General features: G+C 43.0%; 1 protein-coding gene across 5 annotated transcripts in view; it reads right to left on the bottom strand.

The window, feature by feature from the left end:
* PRIM2 (DNA primase subunit 2) overlaps window positions 1–21,999 on the bottom strand; it is a 449,872-nt gene that overhangs the window by 48,520 nt on the left and 379,353 nt on the right. For all 5 annotated transcript variants that reach the window (XM_073626716.1, XM_073626712.1, XM_073626715.1 and 2 more), the window contains exon 11: window positions 14,859–14,985. In XM_073626716.1, the coding sequence (XP_073482817.1) occupies window positions 14,859–14,985 (127 nt within the window). The remainder of the gene's footprint in view (window positions 1–14,858; window positions 14,986–21,999) is intronic.

The raw sequence follows: 21,999 nt of genomic DNA, 5'->3' as shown, positions 1-21,999 counted from the left end.
GATACCATGGGAACACCAAGGCACCTGTTCCACATGTTAGAGGATCCTTTGTTCTTAACATAAAGATGTCGATCTCTCTGTTGAACCTGGACGCAAACAGATCTATGTCTGGGATCCCCCATCTTTGACCTATTGTCAGAAAGATATCGGGGTGAAGGAACCATTCTCCCGGGAACTGCTGGTGACTCAAAATAGACCGCTGACAAATTTCTATCTCTAGAATGAAAAACTACCGATAGGCAAGGTACATTGTTTTCTGCCCAAGATAGGATATAATTCACCTTTCTCTGGGCTGTACAACTTCTTGTGCCCCCTTGGTGATTGATATAGGCCACTGCTGTGGCATTGTTTGATTGGATCCTGACAGGATAGCTCCGTAAATTAAGCGTCCAGGCCCTCAGGACCAAGCGCTCTGCCCGAATGTGTAGAATGTTAATGGGCAAGGTCATTTCTGATATGGACCACTTCTCTTGGACAGTTGCCTCTTCCAGGACTGATCCCCAATCTAAAAAAAGGTTGGTGTATGTTGTTACCACTTCCCAGGTAAATGTAGGAAGGATTTGCTCCTTTGCAGATTTTTAGTTATTAACCATAAACTGAGGTTCCGGCGCACCTTTGGAGTCAGACACATTGGAAAATCCAGAGCTTGAAAGCTCTTGTTCCAAGCCGATAAGATACTGTTTTGCAGCAGTCTCGAATGAAACTGAGCATAAGGAATGGCCTCAAATGAAGCCACCATCTTTTCCTCATGCAAGCTGAATAGAAGGATTCATTTTGCTTCGACCACCTTAATCAGTTCCTTTATGGCGCTGATCTTTGCCTGGGGCAAGAATATCCTTTTCTGGGTGTATCTATGAACAGACTCATAACCTCCTTAATGGTTTTAAGGAAGATTTCTCTAGGTTGAGAATCCAACCTATATTTCAGGTAGTTGAATGTGGTGACCATACTTTGGCCCTAAGTGGGCTACCGACTAGTCTATTGAGAGCTGATCGTCTAGGTAAACTATAATCGTTATACCTTGGGCCCTTAATCTGGCTAGAGGTGGAGCCAGAACCTCTGTAAACACTCAAGGTGCAGTAGCTAGACCGAAAAGCAGAGCTACAAACTGAAAATGAAGATTTTCTACCTTGAAGTAGATATTGCTGGTGAGTGGGGAAATATGCTCACGGAGGTATGCACCCTTGACGTCGACTGATGTCAAAAGTTCTCCTCCTTGTAGGATGGAGACAACTGATTGTATTGACTCCATGCGAAAAAGAGCGGATATCCAGAAACCGGTTTAGATTCTTGAGATCCAGAATCCAGACCCTTGAGAACTGCAGAAGTCCCCCCCCCCCCCAAGCGAGTGGGGGCACCCCCTCATAAGGAGGCTTTAGTATCTTGTTTGTAGGTTTCTTTTGTCCCTGGGCTTGACTCTGAGGATTACCTCTTGAACTTGATGGCGGAAGCCATCGTGACTGCCTGGAGGCTGATGCCCCTGGCACTGGAGAAGGAGCTTGTTTAAATGAAATACATTTACTCCTTTTTCCTAAATGGCAAAGGGGTACCTTTCCACTAGAAATTCTTTGGATGAATTATCCAAGATATCCCAAACAGCCATTCACCGCAAAAAGGAAAACCAGCCAGGAGTTTTGTTTTTTTTTATGATGCTTCGGCTGACCAATTTTTCATCCATAGTATTTTATACATATGTACCAGCCCAGCGAAAGTCGTGAGGCCAAAAGATAGAAGCTCTCATAGCGTCTATTGCCAACATAAAGCTACTAGGAGCTTGCCAGATCCTGGGCCTGCTGAACAGGGATAACCTTGAGCGCCTGCTTAAACTGGTCCCTCAAGGATTTTGACATATACCAATTACTGTCAGCACAGGCTGAGACACTCAACCTGGCAGGAAAACAATATATGTTTTTTTTTTTTATAGGAATTCCAACTCTTGAGCATTGTCTGCCGGACAAGTCGTGCTCAGTTTGAAGCTGTGGAGCTTGGTGTAAGTGGAGCTGGATTAAGTGGGAGTTAAAAACAAGTGTTAGAGTATACAAGTCTTGCTGTCTGTTGGTGTGTGTTTGCTGTCTGTTGGTGTGTGTTTGCTGTCTGTTGGTGTGTGTTTGCTGTCTGTTGGTGTGTGTTTGCTGTCTGTTGGTGTGTGTTTGCTGTCTGTTGGTGTGTGTTTGCTGTCTGTTGGTGTTTGCTGGGTTGCATTTTGGGGACTTTTCCTTTTAGTTTTTAATTTGCCTTTTGCTGTCACTTTTTAAATAGCTTTTTTTTTTTTTTCTTGTTTCATCAGTCTATCAATTAAGGGGTGTGGTTAATTGCTCACAGGTGCCTATTTAACTTGTTGTAGGACTCAGTCTGAGCGTGCTCAGTTTGAAGCTGTGGAGCTGGATTAAGTGGGAGTTAAAAACAAGAGTTTAAAACAGGAGGTTATAACAGGGGTCATAGTACCTGTGAGTATCTGAGTGTTGTCTGAGTAGTGTGTGTGGATCGTTAGTACTTGTGTATTGTGTACTTGTGTATTGTCTTGTCGTGTACCTGTGTATTGTCTTGAGTATTAGTGCCAGGAAGCTAGTTGTTAGGTAATTTGGACAGGGTAAAATCCCCAAATCCTCACCAAATTTAATAGGTACGATGCCCGGCGGGTGTGGAGAGGCGACTCTTTGTACATCTTGCCGCATGTATGCGTTCCTTGATCATCCGATCGAGGGCGAATACTATGTGCAAAATGTAAGCACACTGTTTCCCTGGAAGCCCAGGTTCTGAATCTGGGGAAGCAACTGTCAGCACTGAGAAGTCCCTCCATACTAAAGGTGAGCCAGGAACGTACACGGCAGGTGCCAGCACAGAGGCGGGTGGAGACAAAGAGGTGCAGGCACTAGCAAAGAGTAGATGGGTGACAGTCAGGAGGGGTAGAGGGGGAAGTGCCAGGGAGGCCGATCCAGGACTGGAGCATCCCAATAAGTACGCTCCATTGAGTGACATTGGTGTAACCAGTCAGGGACCAGCACTGCTGGAGATGAGGGACTCTCCTAGCTGCCAGGGGAAGAACTCCTCCAGTGAGAGTGGGGGGGCAGCAAAGGGAAAGGAAAGACAGATTCTGGTGGTAGGGGACTCAATTCTTAGAAGGACAGAGAGGGCAATCTGTAAACAAGACCTGAAGCGCCGAACAGTATGTTGTCTACCGGGCGCTCGGGTTCGGCACATCACAGATCTTGTGGACAGATTACTGGGAGGGGCTGGGGAAGACCCGGCTGTCATGGTGCACGTTGGCACCAATGACAAAGTCAGAGGCAGATGGAGTGTCCTAAAGAACGATTTTAGGGACTTAGGAGCTAAATTGAGGAAAAGGACCTCCAAGGTAATGTTCTCAGGAATACTACCGGTACATCGAGCCACACCAGAGAGGCAGAGGGAGATTAGGGAAGTAAACAAGTGGCTGAAGAGCTGGTGTAGTAAGGAGGGGTTTGGGTTCCTGGAGGACTGGGCCGACTTCTCAGTCGGTAACCGGTACTATAGAAGGGACGGACTGCACCTAAATGAGGAGGGTGCAGATCTGCTGGGAATGAAGATGGCCAAAAAGTTAGAGGGGTTTTTAAACTAGGCGATGGGGGGGAGGGTCCAGAGACAGTGATAGCCAGTGCGGAAGATATTCCAGAGGGTAGTATTGGGGGCATTAGTGGTAGGTTAACCAAAGCACAAAAACACAAGGTGAGTATAGTAGCAAGTCCAAGTTGCAATCTTGAAACACCCAATACGAGGACAATATGCGACCGGTCTAAACTATGTGGCATGTTCACCAATGCCAGGAGCCTGGCGGACAAGATGGGTGAACTAGAGATACTGTTGTACAAGGAGGATTTGGATTTTGTGGGAATTTCAGAGACCTGGTTCAACAGCTCTCATGACTGGCTGGCAAACATTCAAGGGTATACCCTATACCGCAAGGACAGAGAGGGTAAAAAAGGGGGAGGGGTATGCCTATATATCAAGAATAATGTACAAGTGAATGTGAGAGATGACATCACTGAGGGGGCTAGGGAGGAGGTGGAATCTTTATGGGTAGAGCTCCAAAGGGATGAAGCTAAGGGGAAAATAATACTGGGAGTATGCTATAGGCCCCCTAACCTGAGGGAGGAAGTGGAGACGGATCTCCTATCACAAATTGGATTAGCAGCAAGGATGGGAAGTGTTATCATAATGGGGGATTTTAATTATCCAGACATAGACTGGGCGGAGGGAACCGCGCATTCATTTAAGGCTCGCCAGATCCTTAGTGTCTTGCAGGACAATTTTATGGGTCAGATGGTAGACGCACCAACTAGAAATAAAACATTACTAGATCTACTGATTACCAACAATACAGACCTGATAACAGATGTGGAAATATGGGGCAATTTAGGTAACAGCGATCACAGGTCAATTAGTTTCAGTATAAATCACACAAATAGGAGACATGAAGGGAACACAAAGACACTGAATTTCAAAAGAGCCAACTTCCCTAAACTACAAACCTTGCTAAAAGGCATAAATTGGGATAAAATATTAGGAACAAAGAATACGGAGGAGAGATGGGTTTGCTTTAAGAGCATATTAAATAAGGGCATTAGCCAATGTATCCCATTGGGTAATAAATTTAAAAGAGCGAACAAACATCCTGGATGGCTTAACTCCAATGTAAAAATGCATATAAAAGCAAAGGAGAAGGCCTTCAAAAAATACAAGGTTGAGGGATCATCCACAGCATTCAGAATTTATAAAGAATGCAATAAGAAATGTAAGGGTGCAATTAGGTTGGCTAAGATAGAACATGAAAGACACATAGCGGAGAGCAAAAAAAATCCCAAGAAATTCTTTAAGTATGTAAACAGTAAAAAAGGGAGGACAGACCATATTGGCCCCATAAAGAATGAGGAAGGACATCTGGTTACAAAGGATGGGGAGATGGCAAAGGTATTGAATTTATTCTTCTCCTCAGTCTTCACGAGTGAATCGGGGGGCTTCAGTAACCAAAACTGCAGTGTTTATCCTCATGACACAACACAGGAAGCACCTACATGGTTAACAGAGGACGGAATTAAAATTAGACTTGAGAAACTTAACATTAATAAATCACCGGGACCAGATGGCTTGCATCCGAGGGTACTTAGGGAACTCAGTCAGGTGATTGCCAGACCGTTGTTCCTAATTTTTACAGACAGTCTATTGACTGGAATGGTACCAGCTGATTGGAGAAAAGCCAATGTAGCACCAATATTTAAAAAGGGCCCAAAAAACATCCCTGGGAATTACAGACCAGTTAGCCTAACATCAATAGTATGTAAACTCTTGGAGGGGATGATAAGGGACTATATACAAGATTTTAGTAAGAATGATATCATTAGCAGTAATCAGCATGGATTCATGAAGAATCGTTCTTGCCAAACCAATCTATTAACCTTCTATGAGGAGGTGAGTTGCCATCTAGATAAAGGAAGGCCCGTAGACGTGGTGTATCTGGATTTTGCAAAAGCATTTGACACAGTTCCCCATAAACGTTTACTGTACAAAATAAGGTGCGTTGGCATGGACCATAGGGTGAGTACATGGATTGAAAACTGGCTACAAGGGCGTGTTCAGAGGGTGGTGATAAATGGGGAGTACTCAGAATGGTCAGGGGTGGGTAGTGGGGTTCCCCAGGGTTCTGTGCTGGGACCAATCCTATTTAATTTGTTCATAAACGACCTGGAGGATGGGATAAACAGTTCAATCTCTGTATTTGCAGACGATACTAAGCAGGGCAATAACTTCTCCGCAGGATGTGGAAATCTTGCAAAAAGACCTGAACAAATTAATGGGGTGGGCGACTACATGGCAAATGAGGTTCAATGTAGAAAAATGTAAAATAATGCATTTGGGTGGCAAAAATATGAATGCAATCTATATACTGGGGGGAGAACCTCTGGGGGAATCTAGGATGGAAAAGGACCTGGGGGTCCTAGTGGATGATAGGCTCAGCAATGGCATGCAATGCCAAGCTGCTGCTAATAAAGCAAACAGAATATTGGCATGCATTAAAAGGGGGATCAACTGCAGAGATAAAACGATAATTCTCCCGCTCTACAATACTCTGGTCCGCCCGCACCTGGAGTATGCTGTCCAGTTCTGGGCACCAGTCCTCAGGAGGGACGTACTGGAAATGGAGCGAGTACAAAGAAGGGCAACAAAGCTAATAAAGGGTCTGGAGGATCTTAGTTATGAGGAAAGGTTGCGAGCACTGAACTTATTCTCTCTGGAGAAGAGACGCTTGAGAGGGGATATGATTTCAATTTACAAATACTGTACTGGTGACCCCACAATAGGGATAAAACTTTTTCGCAGAAGAGAGTTTAATAAGACTCGTGGCCACTCATTACAATTAGAAGAAAAGAGGTTTAACCTTAAACTACGTAGAGGGTTCTTTACTGTAAGAGCGGCAAGGATGTGGAATTCCCTTCCACAGGCGGTGGTCTCAGCGGGGAGCATTGATAGCTTCAAGAAACTATTAGATAATCACCTGAATGACCGCAATATACAGGGATATGTAATGTAATACTGACACATAATCACACACATAGGTTGGACTTGATGGACTTGTGTCTTTTTTCAACCTCACCTACTATGTAACTATGTAAGTCAAACTTTTAATCAGAAGATATAGCAGCGTTAATTGCTGGTATCTTCCACCATTAATAAGTTTTTTCCTCCATAGGATAAAGTGTGAAAAACTTTTTTAGGAGGGAAAAAATGCTTATCTGGGTGATCCCACTCAGAATACATAAACTTTCCCAACAATGAATGGACAGGAAAGGCATGCACAGCTTTGTGAAGGCTTTAGCGAACCCAAAACAAGAAGTGGACAGTTAAGGGTGGCATAAAATCTGGAGCGGACCATTTCAGTAAAGAATTGCACCCACAATGTGAAGCTGATCCTTCCGCATATGACCCCTCAGAAGAGGAGTCAACGGCCTATTCATGGTCCTCTAAGAGAAAACATCTTCCCCCACCCCCAGATCCACAGTTTGAGAGTCCTTGGGTAATGGAATGGAACCTGTCGCATTTTATCCCAATCTAGGATGCGATTAAAGCCACTAACCTATTTCCCATCCTATCATGGCGGAGGAAAAAAACATTTTTAGAAATATAGGCAGGGGCTGCAGTGTTGTAAACAGTTGCAAACATTCCATGGCCCCGGAAGGCTCACTCTGACCAGCCACATCCTCTCAGGGGAGGATGCCATTGTAGAGATGAGTTTTAGGCTTTCAGAGCTTGAGGGAGATCCCTTTAGCCCTCTTTTGGGGTGTTCCTATCTCCTCTTCTGACCATAGCCCGATTCATAAATGCAGAGGTACTACCAGAAGAATCTCATCCACTGCTTTGAGCAATAGTCCAGCCACTGCCGCTGCTATTAACGCTCAGCCTGATGCGAATAGTAAATGTGTCAATAGGAATGCCTGTGTCACCAAACCTCTTACATGTCCCTCTTTGCTCTTGTGTCCCTCCGACAACTTGCAGCAGCAAAAATGGAGCTTTTTAAAATACACTCCCGCGCCAGACGTTGGAGGAGGCCAACGCCACGCTAAGCTCCGCCCCCTCTCTCTTTCAAAAGAGAGTTTTCCCGCGCGGGCCTCCGATCCGACGGTCCCGGCTTGTGTGAGGGGGAGGGATGGTGAGTAGGAGACCTAGACAAGCTGCCGTGCTCAGATTGCCAGAGGATCTCTTGTTCGAGACACAAACTGCTGTAGCTTGTTGGTGAACCTGGATGCCAGTAGGTCGACCTCTGGCCATCCCAAACACTGAACAGCAATGTTCCTGGAACACCTCTAGGGTGTAGGGACCATTCCCCCAGGCAGATCTGCTGGAGGCTGAGATAATCTGCCTTCCAAAGCTCTACTCCCAGGATATGGACTGCTGATAGAATCGGCACATGTTCCTCTGCCCAGGCTAGTAGGTGGTTCACCTCCTTCAAAGCTGAACAACTCCTGGTACCGCCTTGGTGTTTTTTTTTTATAGGCCACTGCAGGACCGTAGGGCCAGACGTACTGCCCATAACTCCAGGACGTTGATGGGCAGGATCTGTTCGTCCTTGACCATTTCCCCTGAGCTGTGAGCCCCTCTAAGGTCGCTCCCCAGCCTGAAAGACTGGCATCTGTAGTCAGTACTCTCCAAGTTACCTGGAGGAAGGATTTTCCCTTTCGCAGGTTCTGATCCTGAAACCACCAGTTTAGGCTTAGGCATGCCGAGGAGATAAGCACAATGGATAATCCAGGTCTTTTCCTCTTCTGGTCCAGGCCAACAAGATGTCTTGTTGTAAAGGCCTGGAATGGAACTGGGCATAGGGCACTGCCTCGAAGGAGGAAACCATCTTCCCTAGAAGACTCATACAGAGTCGAATGGAGGGTTGTCTGGTGCCCCTTTTTCTGATGAACCTGATCCTTCAGGGCACAGATGGCAAAAATACCCTTGCTTAGACCGTAGCTAGGATCAGACCTAAATACTTTAGACTTTGAGCTGGTCTCAAGACTTTTTGGGATTTATGATCCAGCCTACGCTTTTCAAATACTGCACTTTGCATGGTATGCTCTGTTCTAGAGCCTGTGGTGATCTCTGAGCAGGAGGTCGTCCAGTTACCCAAGCACCAAGATCCCCTTTGGCCCTTAAAAGACCCAGTACTGGTGCTAGAACCTTTGTGAACAACCCAGGAGCCGTGACAAGCCCGAAGGGTAGAGCCACAAACTGAAAAGGACGTTCCTCTACTGCAAATCGCAGGAACCTCTGATGAAGCTGAAAGATAGGCACGTGTAAATACGCGTCTTTTATATTGATGGAAGCTAGAAAGTCTCCCATCTGGAGCAAGGCTACCTCTGAGCGGACAGTCTCCATCTGAAAGGACTGGATTAGTAGATACTGGTTCAGGGATCTTAGATACAAAATGGGCCTTGTCTCCCGGTTTAGTTTTTGAACCATAAACAGGTTCCAGTAAAACCCTGTGCCTCTTTCGGATACAGGAACCTCTACAATCACTCCTTGATGCACTAAATGATGTAGTGCCTGAAATAAGTCTCTTTTTGGAAGATCCGAGGTAGGGATGCACCAATACCATTTTATTTTACAATGAGTACAAGTACCAATACTTTTTTTTTAGTACTCACCGATACCAATTACCGATATCTACTGCAACTGTTTTGTTTTAACTTCAGCTGTCAGCAACGGTACAAAGTATTGAAAAGTTATTTACAAATGAAATAAATAGATTTTCTTTTAATTAAGTGCTTTTTCAATGTGAAATGTGTAAATATATGTTAATATACATGTGTAAAAATATTCACTGACAAAGCAAACAAAAAATAAGTTTTAATTGTTTATCGTTTATGAAATAGACGTGAACAAAAGAAAAAAGCACAAAAATAATAATTAAATGGAGGAGAATAGGGAGTTAATTAAGGCTGATTGAAGTAAATTAAGGGTTATTAAGGGGTTAAACAGAGGAACATTTGTTCATCCCTTTGATCTGAGATGAAGAAACAGAAATATACAAAAAGAAACAATGTTTCTTTTTATTTGAGTGTTTCAGAGCTGAGTAATGTTGCTAATAAACATTGCTGGCTGCTTTTTTTTTTTCTTTGACAGCTCCAATAACCGGATTTCTTTAACACTGGGGAGAACCATTGACAGCTCAAAGAACCAAGCCTGAAAGTATCGGTTTCAGGTATCGGTGCATTTGCACGAGTACCGATACTTGTACAAATACTCAGTATCAGCACCGATACTAGTATCGGAACAACCCTAATCCGAGTGAACGCTTAGAAACCTCTGAGGGGGAACCCCCCAACTCCAGCTTGTAACAGCGGGATATAGTTGAGGTGACCCACTCATCCTTAACTATTCTCCAAATGTCCACAAAGTGCAGCAGCCTTCCTCCCACCTGATAGAGTGGGGGCGTCCCATCAAAAGCAGGGCTTGATGCTGGGTTTAGAAGAGTTTTGGACACAGGGCTTTTTCTGGCCCTGGCCTTGCCCCTGGCTCTAGTGCCCTGTTGGCGGCGGAACTGCCTTGGCACTGAGACACTTGAGGAAAAAGTCCCTGAGGTTTTAAACGCGCCTGGTGCTTTTCTTCACAGAAAGTAGAGAACTCTTCCCTCCGGAAATCTTTTGGATACATTTGTCCAATTTATTACCAAATAAACGTTCCCCATGAAAGGGGAAACCTACCAATAACTTTTTGCAAGGAAGCTCGGCTGACCTGTTCTTAATCCACAAAAGTCTGCACATGTACAGACAACAGAGCCAAACGAGAATTGAATCCTTTGAGGCGTCAACAGCAAAACACAGCGCTCGAGGAATATCGGTCTTATTTTCAGTCAGATCATCCCCTCGGTTAGGCCTGTCAGGCCGTCTGACCTGATCCTTTATGGACTGGCAGATACCAATTGCTGTAACATCTGGCTGAATAGCTGAACAGGCCAAAGAAAAGGAATTTCTTGTCAACAGGGTCTTTCAAGCCCTGTGAGTTATCTGCTGGACAAGTTAAGTTCTTATTTAAGGAAGAGACTGTTGCATCTACAGCTGGCATGCTCCACTTCTTAACAAACTTTTCATCCATGTGATATAAAAAGGGAAAACGTCTGAAGGGGAACAAAAATCCTGTCAGGATGTTCCCAATCAGCATACACCGCCTGTTCCAACAGAGGGTATAAGAGGAAAGCCCGTGAGGCCTGAAGAGGCCTCAGGGATTCTAAAGAGGACAAGGGGGGCTCAGTAACCTTTGTAAGAGGCAGCTTAAAGGCAGAACGAACCATCTCGGTAAGAGTTTGGATAAAAAGCCTCTGCGACTGAGAGGCAGACATCAACTGGATATCTTTTTGTCCAGATATCTCAGAAGCAAACTCATCCACCAGGCCCTCCATAGAATCCTGAGCTTTTAGCTCTCCCCCATACTCAACCCATTTCTGCTCGAAACTAGGAGGCTCCGGGGAGGGGGATCTGTCATGCTTCTTGCGGGATAGAGGCAATCATGCCAGCAATCCTGTGCCCTAACCTGGCTAGGGCCAAGGACAGTTCATGCTTGGTGATAAAGGGTGAAGCAGCAGCATTGACTGGAGGCACAATACCAGATAGGTGCAGCGGCTCAGATTGCTCAGAAGCCTCTGGTCCTTCAGGGGATACAACACTAGAGATACGACTAGGTTCATCAGGAACTACTGACGACATAGGTGTGCCATTCCCTGTAGTGATAGTCTCTCGCCTCTTTTTTGAAGACATTTTTAAGCCACAAAAAGTGGCGACCATCTTGGGTTAGGGCATTATATACCCACACAAGTCTTACTCACATGATTCATTACCATGGCAACAATATAGCAAAAACAATAAACGAAACTGGAAAGTGGAACTGAGTGTTGTGACTGTAGAGCAAAATTAAAATTTAATTTTCATATATACAAAGTCCTACATAGCTATCATTATTACCCATATTTACAATATTTGCTTGAATTCTTCATTCTATCATAGATAGCACATTATATATATTTTTATTAATCTTCCGCTCGTAGTATTACATTATTTGCTGATAGTGCACTGTTTATATTTCATTTCCTCAAAACACATTTCATCCACATAGACATTAAAGTATCTGCTCTACAGTCACAACACTCAATTCCGCTTTTCAGTTTCGTTTTTGCTATAATGTTGCCATGGTAACGAATCATGTGAGTAAGACTTGTGTGGGTATATAATGCCCTAACCCAAGATGGCCGCCACTGAAGCATGAGGAAGGGACACGCATGTTCCGAATGCGAAGCACCGCCCGCTGACCCGACCCAGAAGTGACGTTCGTCTGTGTACGCCGCCGTTCGTAGTCCTTACCATCTGGAGGCATTGCAAACCAGCATTGTGACTGTACGAGGGACAACACCACGGAGACATAGCCATCATGACATAGGGAACGGACTCCCCTTTCTCTAACCGGTAGTCGGAGCAGATGACACTATATGCCTATCTATACCACACCTTTGCGAGTGGATTATAAATCTACTTACATTAAAAATAATTGCTTACTGCACTTAGAGGGCGCTGTTCTCCAGTCCTTTGTATCTTCTAGAGTTTCTTGCCTTCTGAACTTTGAACCGGCAGCCCTCCATGGACAGTTTCCATTGTTTCTATTTTTTTTCCTTACATAGACTAATCCCTGAAAAAGAACTGATCTATTCCCCTATTCAACCCACACCCCCCTCTTTTTATGATATTGTTGTATCCAGAGTGCGCCGTATTCTCCTATTGTCTATGGGTAAAAAAGGACATCAATTTTGTTTGGGTACAGTGTCACACAACCACGCAATTGTCAGTTAAGGCGACACAGTGCTGTATCGCAAAAAATTGCCTGGTCATTAAGGGTGCAAATTCTTCCGGGACGGAAGTGGTTCATTATTCCAAGTGTAAACTTATTTTTGCTATGTCTGTATAAAATCTATATTTAACGTATAAACATTTAGTACTGGGTCCAACCCATGATACTGTGGGCAGTGGTGCTGAATCCGGTATGATGGTACAATTCCCAATACTCAAATTTAGGATTGTGGTTAGATTATTTTGAGGACTTAGAACTGAGGCTCCTTTCACACTTGTGCGACTTAGTATCTGACTTGTGAGACCCAAAGTCGTAGGACAAGTGAAATGCCATGCATCGCTATGAGAGCCAGTCTAATTGACACTACTGAAATCGCTGCAAATTCAGAAAAGTTTCCTGCACGTCTTTGATCCAAATTTGACATGACTTCAATGCCAGAGAGTGTAAAAGTCTTATCAAAGTCTCTTCAATGTCTAAAAATCACGAAACTTTGGAGTCAGCTAGTGTGAAAGGAGCCTTAGGATGCTTTTAGTCCAGAGTTGCCATAAATGTATCAAGAAAAGAGAGAAAAATGAAGTGCACCAAGTAGAGACAAAGGGGTTTGGAAAGTCAAAACTATTTTCTGAACTGTAATAGGTGCCCACAAACTTAGTACCTTTCTAAAACTAAGTACATGTGGAGTTGCTAGATGAGATTCTTCTGCACGGACAGTCCTTTAACATAATGTAGTGTAGAAAAACAACCCTAACACACCATTAGCTGTATCTTAAATGTAATACTTTCTGATAATTCCACGTCTTTTTGGAGGGTAATTTCAGGTCTTCCATACAAGAAAATTTATCATTTAGTTTTATTTTTTAACTTTTGTTTAGTTGCTACAAGTATTAAAGTAGAAGTGTGATCAAAACTTTTTTGTCCATGCTTCTATGGATCACAGGAGTGCAGTTCGTTCTGCACTCCTGTGACCCTTTTTCAGCCGGTCCAGACACAGTCGGGATCCACCCAGCAGCCTAGACCAGCAGTTGACAGCCTCTCAGCAAGCCACTGGGAGACTGAGTCAGCCGCTCCTGCCCCTGCACAGCTCAAAGCTTTAGTGATCGCTGGAGGGGCAGAGCAGAGAGCTGGTGACTGACAGTCACCGCTCTCTGCTCAAAGCAGATGGAAGAAATGAGAGTTTGGCAGTTTGATCGCTTAGTTCTTAGTGTACAGGTGGGCAAGGGACAGATGCAGCATGGGTATGACGCTGCATCCACCTAGGCGAGTATAAATTAAAAAACTTTTTTTTGGGAAAGCCATACTTCTCTTTTAAAGCTGAACAAGGAATGCAGTTCCTTTGTAAAAACTGAAGGCATACCATGGGTTCAACGAGGTGCCTGCCACCTTCTGGCAAATAATTTACATCGGACAGCATTATTGTGCTCCAGGAGGATAGCTTTCAGAGAACAAAAGCAGGATGCTCTGGTCTCGGCTCTATCAAGTGTAGAGTCGATGCTGCTGCTATACCTGCCCCTTCCCTCCTCCTGCCCAATCACAGAAGTCTCTGTATTATGTGAACTTATTCATAAAATGCAAAGACCTCTGTGAATGGGCAGCAGAGGGGAGGGGTGGGCATAGCTGCTGTGTCTCTTTCTCCTCTCACAGCCCCAACTGTATCCTCCAGGAGTGCAATAAACCTGTCAGATGAAAATAATAGAAGTCCAGGTGTTGGCAGGCACCTAGTTGGGCTTAACTCACAGTATGCATGCACACAGTACAATTCCTGGAATACAGCTTTAAAAAGGTATGCATGTCCTGTGGTTCAAAACAAGGATGTCAGTAATTTACTTTTTAGACCACAGGGTTAGGAAATTCCCTATAGTTCAGTTGGGAACCACATACTGACACGTGAGGTCCCACAACATTTCCACTCTGATACCTGTTGTTAAAATATGAAAAAGGCTGTGCAACTTCAATTCTGCATCAAGTAGAATAAAAAAAAAATGCAGAACTAAAAACTGTATCTAAGCACCACCAACCCAAAATATTTTACTCAATGCACCCATCCATGTCTCCATGCTTTATTTTGTTGAGACCTCACTTTGAAAAACATCCCCCCCTAGCATTTCTAGCCACAGTCATCTTAAGTAAGTGAAGATGATTTATGTAGCATTTACTTCCTAGAGTCCATCATCCCTTAGCTCAGGCACGCAGGCAGGAGTGTGTGCTTGGTTGAGAAATCAACTCCTTCATGAAGACTTATGAGTTTATGACATCATTTTGGCCTAAACCAAAAAACTGGAAGCAACTAAAAGAAATGTAAAGAAAAAAAAAAAACTTAAAAAAAAAAGTTTAAAACAAGTAAATATAGAGTAATATGACTGCCTATTTATTCAATAATGCTAGCAGCATAAGGATTCAAAAATAGTTCAGAGAGAGTTTAGTTCCACTTTAACATAAGGAATTTGAAAATAAATATTGCATCCAAAAAAAAAAAAAAATAATAAAAAAAATAAATAAAAACTTACCATGATAATCTCCTTGACTTGGTGGATTTGACACAATGATCTTCATGCAACTGTATGGTGTGTAGTCTGTTCTCTTTCCTTCTTTACCATAGCTGTGACGAATGCTGTAAGCATACCCTTTGTCAAACTGAAAACAGAGGACTTTTTTTAATGATTTGTACAATAAATTAGAAAGGGGTATAAAGCTATTTTTTTTGAACATTTAGGTCTACACTACTGTAACATGAACTCCCTCTGGTCTGTAAAAGTATAAATACACTAGGAACATCCTTTAAAAAAAAAATCAAAAACACTTATAAGTTACATATTGGTATCTGGCATTTTGCGTCAATGAACTTAACAATGAATCACTCTTCCCACCCCCTTACCTCCAAAAAAAAAAGCTGCTCTCACTTATGTGTGACAGGAAAACAGGAATTCTTTCTATGTGTCCCATGGAACCAATTAAGGCCTGAAAAGTTGCAATTCAGAATTTAGCCATCTTTTTTGTGACAAAAGGATGGCACTTGCCCTTTACTCAAACATTAGATAAAAGTGGTGGAAGGGAAGCTTTGCCTATCAGCGCATTCCTAACAGAATTAGCGTATGTGTGTCTATGTACCACCACCTGCTGATCAGCAATATTATTGCTTCCAGGACACAATCCTACATAGCGTTACGAAATGTTGATGTAAATACTGGGTTAACCAGACAGTGCTGTGATATGTAAAGTGCTTTCAAGCCATGAGCACCATCTGCAAATTGATGGATACTGATCAAAAACTTTCACACTGCATTATTTATTCCTAAATGGATGGGAATTCATTTCCAAGTGTTTACACTGCTGAGCACAAACCAAGCCTAGGACAGCTGCTAAGAAATAACATTTTTCCCTTGTCACCATTTCTAGACATTTAAAAACAAAAACAGTTTAGCTATTTTTTCACAGTCTGCCACAGCAATTCACCTCATTACTGAATGGCGATGACATATTAGGTTTATCCTGTTACAGCTATCATCTTAGCAAGACGTGAAATTGATAATGCCGTAATGCCATTTTAAATTATAAGCGTGCAACAGACTACTCCTTAAAACCCAACACAAAAGCATTTATATTCCTGGTCAAATGCTCAATATATTATACTTTAGATTACCATAAGTCTTTGTATTTACATGCTAAGCAGGGCAGGGAAAGCAACTTTTCAGTATTGCTTGTATAAAGAAAATTAATCTCCATATTAAGTGAGTGGCTGGTCGACTTGTGATCTTGGAAGTGAAGTTGTCACCCATAAAATGTCTGGCTTTGCCTTTGAGCAGTCAACCTTTACTGCAGATCTTGCTTGTTCCTGCCATGAACCAAAATTATTCAGTAATCTAATGAGATGTGCTGTACAAATAATTATCCCCAGAGCAGAACAGCCGTACTCGGCAGAAACAGATGGGATACTACCATGCTTATGAATATATAATTTACAGCCAGCAAAGGCATTGAATAAACAGCAGGAGAATAAACTCTCGCCTGTTACAAGATGCTGGTGGAGGGAGTAGTCAATCTTCTACTATCATGTGTTCCATCATGTAACACCTTTCATGCCACTGTGAAGCTATTTAAATGGGCACTTCAGGCAGAGATGTAAAGAAAATATACTTGCTATTAAACAGGAAAAGTTTAATATTATAACACTTTTTAAAATTTTTTTTTTTATCAAAAACTTTATAGGAGTCTGCCTGTTTTTGGATTTGGGAAGCTGATAAAGGATGTTGAGTGATGTACTTTATTCATAGCTGAAATATAGAACGGTGTGAGAAGCCGATCAGGAAGCAGTGTTGCAAACCAACAACTGAGGTGACCTGTTAAGGGCACATCAAAGCCCTCAACATACCCAGAAACATAGGTTGCTAGGAGGAACACATGCATATCTATTTTTCTATAAAATTCTAACCTTGCCCTAATGGATCTTTAATGCAATGGGTTATCTCACCAGCAGGTCAAAGTGGGAGTTGGTTAAGAAGGATGAATACCGACACACTGAAAATAAGTTGCAATGGAAAGAAAACAATCATACATAATTTTTGTGCTTTTTTTTTTTTTAAACGCAATCGTTTTCGTTTTAGATATAATAGGCAATACAAAAAACAGCATGAAATATTACAAATGAATTTGGTCAACACAACAAAGTCATTACAGTGTATCTGTTCCATTTTAAACAGTGCAGGACAAGACTTTAGGCATTATCTGGGGTAGCTACAATGAATAACCACTTAAGCCCCAGAAGGATTTATCCCCTTAATGACCAGGCCATTTTTTGTGATCCGGCACTGCGTTACTTTAACTGACAATTGCGCGGGCGTGCAACACTGTACCCAAGTAAAATTGATGCTCCCCCTCCCTCATACAAAGAGCTTTCTTTTGGTGGTATTTGATCACCTCTGTGGTTTTTATTTTTTGCGCTATAAACAAAAAAAGAGCGACAATTTTGAAAAATATATATTTTTTACTTTTTGCTATAATACATATCCAATAAAAAAATGTAAAAGAAAAATAACTAATTTATTCATTAGTTTAGGCCAATATGTATATTGATTGGTTTGCACAAAAGCTATAAACATCTACAAAACAGGGGATAGATTTATGGCATTTTTATTATTTTCTTTCTTTTTTTTTTTTTTACTAGTAATGTCGGTGATCTGTGATTTTTAGCGGGACTGCGACATTACGGAGGACAGATTGGACACTTGACACTTTTTTTGGACCAGTGACATTATTACAGTAATCAGAGCTAAAAATATGCACTGACCACTGAATAAATTACACTGGCAGGAAAGGGGTTAAGTGTGTCTGTCCTAGGGAGGTGCTTTTTAACCGTGGGGGGAGTGGACTGACTGGGAGTACAGAGAGATCCCTGTTGCTGATCACTAGGAACAGACAATCTCTCTGTAAAACTAAAGTTTTTTTCTGAAGAAATCATCAATGTGCAACATTTTCTTTGGAATTATACCAAGCTACTGTATGTGTGGAGGAGTGATGGACCCCAAGCAATGAGTAGAATTCTTGGATGGTTGGTGTGATGCATCGTTATTTGATTCTACAAACCCTTAATATATATATGTTTTGGAGCGTATGCATTATGAACAAAGATTTCTGAAATCAGTGAAAACAGTGGAACTAAACCTAATAATTTAACAGTTTCCTAAAACAGTTGTAATTAACGGCATGCCCTGAATGATAACTGTCCACATGCTTATGCTCTTGAACGAATTTTCAAGCTATCAAATGGCTGGTGTCATCTGAGGTCAACTGATCACACGTGCAGCAACATGGCAACTACATATCAAACCAAGGCTAAGATGGCAGCTTCCCTGACTGTAAAGGATAGGAGGGTTTAGTTCCACTAAAATTATCCAAAAGAGTATTGTTAACAGTGCAACCAGGCACAGGCTGGGGATAAGTGGTAAAGGTGTATCCATCAATCAAGTAGAATGTGGATTATTTCTAAGGGTGTATTTAGACTTGTGCATGGCAACAATCGGCGTTAAAACACGCTTTACTGTGTTTTCACAGAGCACTTAAATGCATCTGGCAAACTGAAAGTTGCAAAGATACCCTAATGCAGTGGTTCTCAACTCCTGTCCTCAGGACCCACTAACAGACCAGGTTTGCAAGATAACTGAAATAAATCACAGGTGATATAATTTGCTGCTCAGTGATTGCAGTATTCTAGTCTGCATCTCCCCAAGGTAATACTTGTTAAGGCCCCTTTCACACGGGACGGATCCGTGTTGACCCGCCCCGTGTTTATCCGCTGCTCAGCGGGGATCGCTCCGCTTTCCCCAGCTGAGCAGGCAGATGACAGGGCGGGACCCGCACACTGTGCAGGGACCGCCCTGTCAGATCTCCGCTCTCCCCTATGGGGGATCGGAGGAACACGGACCGTCTGTCCGTGTTCCTCCGATCCGCTCTGCAGACGGATAGAAAAATAGGATTTTCTTCCGTCCGCAGAATCGGACGAGAGCGGAGGTGGACAACATCGGGTGTCAGCGGATGTACATCCGCCGACACCCGCTATCCCATAGGGATGCATGTATGTCCGTATTTCATCCGAAAACGGATGGATGAAATACGGACATACGGTCCGCACGTGTGAAAGGGGCCTTAACTCTGTCCTCAGGACCCACTGAGAGGACTTAGTTGAGAACCACTGCCCTAACACCTTGCACAATAAACGTCACATTCGGGCGGCAGAGTTTTCCCTCAGCCAGTGTTGCATAGTTACATAGTTGGTCAAGTTGAATAAAGACATCATTTCATCCAGTTTGACCAGGCATGGTTGTTTGTATGCATTTAGGTCTCTAGCACTTTCTATATCCCTGTATATTGGTTATGCTAAGATGCCTATCTAAGGTTTTTTTTTAAATCATTAACACTTCCCACTAATACCATTGATTGTGGAAGGGAGTTCCACACCTTTAAAATTCTAACAGTAAAGAACCCCTTAGGCAGTTTAAGGTTAAACCCCTTCTCGTCCAACTTCATTGAGTAGCCACGTGTCCTCTTGAGCAACCTGAGACTGAACAGTTTTCTCCCTATGCTAAAATCGCCATTTAGAGATCATATCCCCTCTTAAGCATCTCCTCTCCAGGGAATATAAGCTTAAAGTGTGTGAGCCAGCAGAGGGGAATAGCTTCAAAATATGACAGGCGTTCCTATTTGCACCATTAGCAGCTTTATCCTGTCTTGCAGTTAATCCTTTCTACCCCACATGTACTCAAAATTTCAGTGAAGGGGAGTACATCCCGTGGCAGCAGTGGGCAGGCCCAGCAACTCAAAATGTGACATTTACCAGAGTTAAAAGTATAAGGTGTAAATGGTAAGCCCCATTTTTCTCTTATGACAAGTGTACATTCCATACAGGAAATATTTGGGCAGCTCTACACGGCTGTCTTGTAAATTGCTTTTCTTAGAATGCATTAGGGCACACAGGAAGTCATATCGTCAGGTTATATTGCCTCCTACAGAGGAATTGGACACTACCAAAAATCTGTCTGTATACGACTTCCTGTATTCCTTAATGGGCAAAAAATAGAATTGTTTAAAAGTGGGTGTAAACCCACTCCACTAAAAAAAAAAACCTGCAAGACGAAGGCATAATAATGAGCTAGTATGCATAGCATACTAGCTCATTATGAAATACTCACCTTAGATCGAAGCCCCAGCATCAGTCTATGTACACTGGTCCGGCCAAATCGCTCCCAGTGTTATTTCCGGCAATGACGTCACTCCCGCGCAGGCGCCGCCAGTGATGGCATGTCAGCTGAAGCAACGGCATGAATGAGCCGTTGCTTCAGTGCGCATGTGCCGATGACGTCGGCACATGCTGATACAGGGTATATCTCCTAAACCGTGCAGGTTTAGGAGATATCCAGGGTAGCTACAGTTAAGCCTTATTATAGGCTTTACCTGTAGTAAAAAGTGGATTGTAAGGGTTTACAACCACTTTAATTGCTGTAAAATCCTCTTATTGGAAACCATTAAGAGACACATGAAATCATATACAGTCAGTTTTCTGCTCCAATCTATCTGTAGGTGGCAGTATAACCCAAAAGCATATTAATTTCTGTGTCATTTAAAATATTTAAATAATCCAGTCCTTGAGTAGGTTTCCTGTGTTGCTACTAAAATGTGTCTAGAGATACACAAGAAAAACAATGTCTTAATATCTCACTATAAAATATATCATTGGTACAACGGGCCCATTTTTGCTAAAATAATTATGTCAACAATTGAAACAATAGTTGAACGTTTTTAAGCCCTTTGATATTTTTTGTCTGAAGCATGCTGATCTTGAGTTACAGAACCATCGTGGCCAAATAAGGCTTGACTCTCCTAAACTCAAAACAGAGAAGTGGTGCTACACAACCTTCTCCAGTATGTGATGTTGATAGAATCCATCCAATAAGCTCTTCAACGTGGTGCTGAAAGAGGACATGGAAGCATACTTCCAATGAATCTGGAAGTAATCCTACAAGTTACCCTCACAGCAATACAAATTTTTTTGGTAAATGTATATATTGAGCTATAAAAACACACGTGCACCCACACACACACACACACAATAGTTTTGATGTGTAAATGATTAGCAGGCTTTACAGCTGTCTGAACCACTTCTACATAAAGGAGTTCTGCTGTCTAATGCCGCATACACACGAGCGGACTTTACGGTAGACTTGGTCCGGAGGACCGGAGTCCGTCGGACAATTCGATCGTGTGTGGGCTTCAGCTGACTTTTTTTCCCCAAAAGTTCGACGGACCTAGAAATTAAACATGTTTCAAATCTTTCCGACGGACTCGAGTCTGGTCGAAAAGTCCGCTCATCTGTATGCTAGTCCGACAGACAAAAACCGACGCTAGGGCAGCTATTTGCTACTGGCTATGAACTTCCTTGTTTTAGTCCGGTCGTACGTCATCACGTACGAATCCGTCGGACTTTGGTTGATCGTGTGTAGGCAAGTCCGTTCATTCGGAAAGTCCGTCGTAAAGTCCGTCGAAAAGTCAGCCAGACAAAGTCTGCTGTAAAGTCCGCTCGTGTGTACGCGGCATAAAGAGATGTAAATAATCACCAAGCTGATATTGTGGATGTAAGTTTGCCTACATGCGGATACTGCCACCACTGTAATTACAGTAGCATAAAAATTAATGAAAATACGTCAGCTGCTATTAAAAGAAAAGTATGGTTTTGGGGTCCCCCCATCATACTTACCTAGGTGGATGCAGCATTGGTCCTATGCTGCATCTGTCACCTGGCGCCTCTGCTCTGAGAGCCGAGTGACCGAACATCGCTGATGGCTCAGTACTCTCTGTTCCCTGAGCAAAGAGCTGCTGACTGTCAATCAGCAGCTCTCTGCTCTGCCCCTCCATGCTCACTGGAACGCTGAGCTGTGGAGGGGTGGGAAGTGGCCATCTCAGGCTCTCAGTGGCTCGCTGAGAAGCTGAGTTGGGCATCAGTCCAGGCACCTGGCGGATCCAGACTCCCATTGTCGGGATGACGCGGTGTCTGGAATGATTCCTGTGACGTCAGCAGAGAGCAGACTTCAGTCCATTCTATGTTGAAACTGGGTCACAAGAGTGCAAAACGATTTTCACTCCTGTGACTCATAAGAAGCC

This window comes from Aquarana catesbeiana, linkage group LG04 (assembly GCF_042186555.1).
Source record: "Aquarana catesbeiana isolate 2022-GZ linkage group LG04, ASM4218655v1, whole genome shotgun sequence".
In the NCBI taxonomy this organism is placed as follows: Eukaryota; Metazoa; Chordata; class Amphibia; order Anura; family Ranidae; genus Aquarana; species Aquarana catesbeiana.
This window is presented reverse-complemented; position numbering and strand designations above follow the sequence as displayed.